Here is a 2,500-nt window from a genome sequence, read left to right as displayed (position 1 = left end):
TGGAGGGTCCAGACCCGGGCAGCAGAGGCTCTGGGGACGTGGAGCGTCTCCTCTCTGTGGGGGAAGGAGCCGGAGCTTGTGAGGGAGGTGGAGCTCCCAGTTAGATCTGGGGGGGCTCACCTCCACACACAGTCTGGATCTGGACCCGTGCTCCTGGATAGGGGCTGGACCCTGGTCTTCTCTGGAGGGGCCCAGGGTGTGAGGGGCCGGGCGGGTGTGGGGAGACTCTCAAACCCCCGGCTGAGCGCCGCGGTGTTGGAGTTGACCCCGGTGGACCAGAGGGTGGCCTCCTTACGCCTGCGGGTGGTGGGGGGGGGACTCTGACTGTTGTTGGTGCAGATGCAGCGAACAGCAGTTCAGAGTCTGGGGCCTTCTTGGAGACCCTGAATGGAGTCCTGCATGGGGCTCCAGTAGGGGACTCCACAGAGGCAAAGGTCCAGGATCCATGAGCTGCATCCACACATGCTGAAAGCTCTGGGTCTGGAGGGGCCGTCCTGGTCCTGGTCCTGGTCCTGGTCCACACGTCTCTGACACACTGGTGGAAGTCTGGGACAGAGCCGAGGGAGTGGCAGACCGGGGTGGTGGTTCCTGTTCAGAAAGGGGGACCAGAGGGTGTGAGCCAGTTCCAGGGGGATCACACTCCTCAGCCTCCCTGGTGAAGTCGACTCCAAGGTGCTGGAAAGGAGGTTGGTCCTGTAGAACCTCAGACTGAAGAGGAACCAGGTGGATCCAGTCCTGGACCTGGACCAGGACCAGGACCAGCTCTGCACTCTCCAGGATCCTGGAGGGGGTCTGGGAGTGGGCCCATCCGGTCTACATGTGCTTTGTGGATCTGGAGAAGGCCCATGACCGGGTCCCTGGAGATACTGTGGGAGGTGCTGGGGGAGTCTGGGGTGAGGGGGTCACTTCTGAGGGGGTCCAGTCTCTGTACCCCCAAAGAGAGAGCTGAGTCAGGATCCTGGGCAGTGAGTCGGAGTGGTTCCCGGTGGGGGTCGGCCTCCTCCAGGGGGGCACTCTGTCCCCAATCCTGTTTGTGGTTTTCATGGACAGGATATGGAGGCGTAGTGGTGGTGGGGAGGGGCTGCAGGTGGGTGGGCTGAGGATCTGGTCTCTGACGTGGTCCTGATGGCGTCGTGGGTCAGGGACCTTCAGCTCTCACTGGATCGGTTCACAGCCGAGTGTGAAACGGCCGGGATGAGGATCAGTGCACTAACTGTCTGTGTGTGTGTGTGTGTGCGTGTGTGTGTGTGTCTCTCTGTCTGTGTGTGTGTGTGTGTGTGTGTGTGTGTGTGTGTGTGTGTGAACCAGCAGGAGAATCTGGAGCTGAGACGACTGAAGACCGAAGAGATTTTACTGAAACAAAGACTGAACTCACTGTTCACACACACTGCATGACACACACACACACACACACACACACACACACTCACACACACACACACACACACACACACACACACACACTCAGAGACACACACACACACACACACACACACACACACACACACACACACACACACACACACACACACACACACACACACACACACACACACACACACACACACACACACACACACACACACACACACACACACACACACACACACACACACACGTTGGATAATAGTGAATAATGTTAAACTGTCGGTTCATGAGGAACTGATTCTTCCCGACGTCTGTGAAGGCAACACTGCGCTGCAGCTGGTGGTGCCTTCATGAAAACCTGTAAAAACAACTTTTATCTTTGAATGAAGTCAAACAGAAATGTTCTGAGTGAAAGCGACGAACACAAGAAGTTATAACGAGGAAAAGTGTAAAAGAATAAAACACACGTGGAAATAAAGAGAATTATTAAACTATGCATTTTACTGCTTTATTATTAATGAAAAAATACCAGACAACAGCTAACGTTAGCTTCCTTTAGCATCAGGACAGAAGCTAGCGTTAGCTTCCTTTAGCATCAGGACAGAAGCTAGCATTAGCTTCCTTTAGCATCAGGACAGAAGCTAGCGTTAGCATCTGTCAGATGTTTTGATGTTGAGTCGTTTTGTTTCTTTGTTTGAACAAAAACAGAACAAAAGTCTTTTTCTCTGAGTCGTTAAAGTCGGTGCTCACAACGCTCTGACCCCGAGCGACACGCCCACGGGAACACGCCACCCCCGGGAACACGCTCACGGGAACACGCCGCTCACGGGAACACGCCCACAGGAACACGCCACTCAGACGCTCACAGGAACACGATCAGTCCACAGGTTTATAAACTGCTGACGCTGCGTTCTGTCAGGACACAACAGTCCTCTGTCGTCACGGTTACTGTCGCCAGGCAACTGAGCACCTCAGAGCTGCAGCAGCTGCTGTCGACCTGCTGGAGGAGAGACTGACACACACACACACACACACACAGAGACACACACAGACACACACAGAGACACACACACACACACACAGACACACACAGACACACAGGTGAGTGTCTTGTTGGTCTGAACCACAGACT

The 2,500-nt window shown here is 54.7% G+C and overlaps 2 protein-coding genes across 2 annotated transcripts in view; one reads left to right on the top strand and one right to left on the bottom strand.

The window, feature by feature from the left end:
- Positions 1-1,493, top strand: part of cntrl (centriolin) — a 43,801-nt gene extending 42,308 nt beyond the window's left edge. Inside the window, exon 16 of the mRNA XM_083912353.1 lies at positions 1,312-1,493. Within this exon, the coding sequence (XP_083768479.1) occupies positions 1,312-1,395 (84 nt within the window). The 3' untranslated portion in view covers positions 1,396-1,493. The remainder of the gene's footprint in view (positions 1-1,311) is intronic.
- Positions 1,494-1,905: 412 nt separating this feature from the next.
- tti2 (TELO2 interacting protein 2) overlaps positions 1,906-2,500 on the bottom strand; it is an 8,803-nt gene continuing 8,208 nt past the window's right edge. The window contains exon 10 of the mRNA XM_083913238.1: positions 1,906-2,380. Within this exon, the coding sequence (XP_083769364.1) occupies positions 2,258-2,380 (123 nt within the window). The 3' untranslated portion in view covers positions 1,906-2,257. The remainder of the gene's footprint in view (positions 2,381-2,500) is intronic.

The sequence above is a fragment of the Echiichthys vipera genome (genome assembly GCF_963691815.1).
Source record: "Echiichthys vipera genome assembly, chromosome: 4".
NCBI lineage: Eukaryota > Metazoa > Chordata > Actinopteri > Perciformes > Trachinidae > Echiichthys > Echiichthys vipera.
The sequence above is the reverse complement of the archived record's forward strand: the minus strand, read 5'-3'. Positions and strand labels throughout refer to the sequence as shown.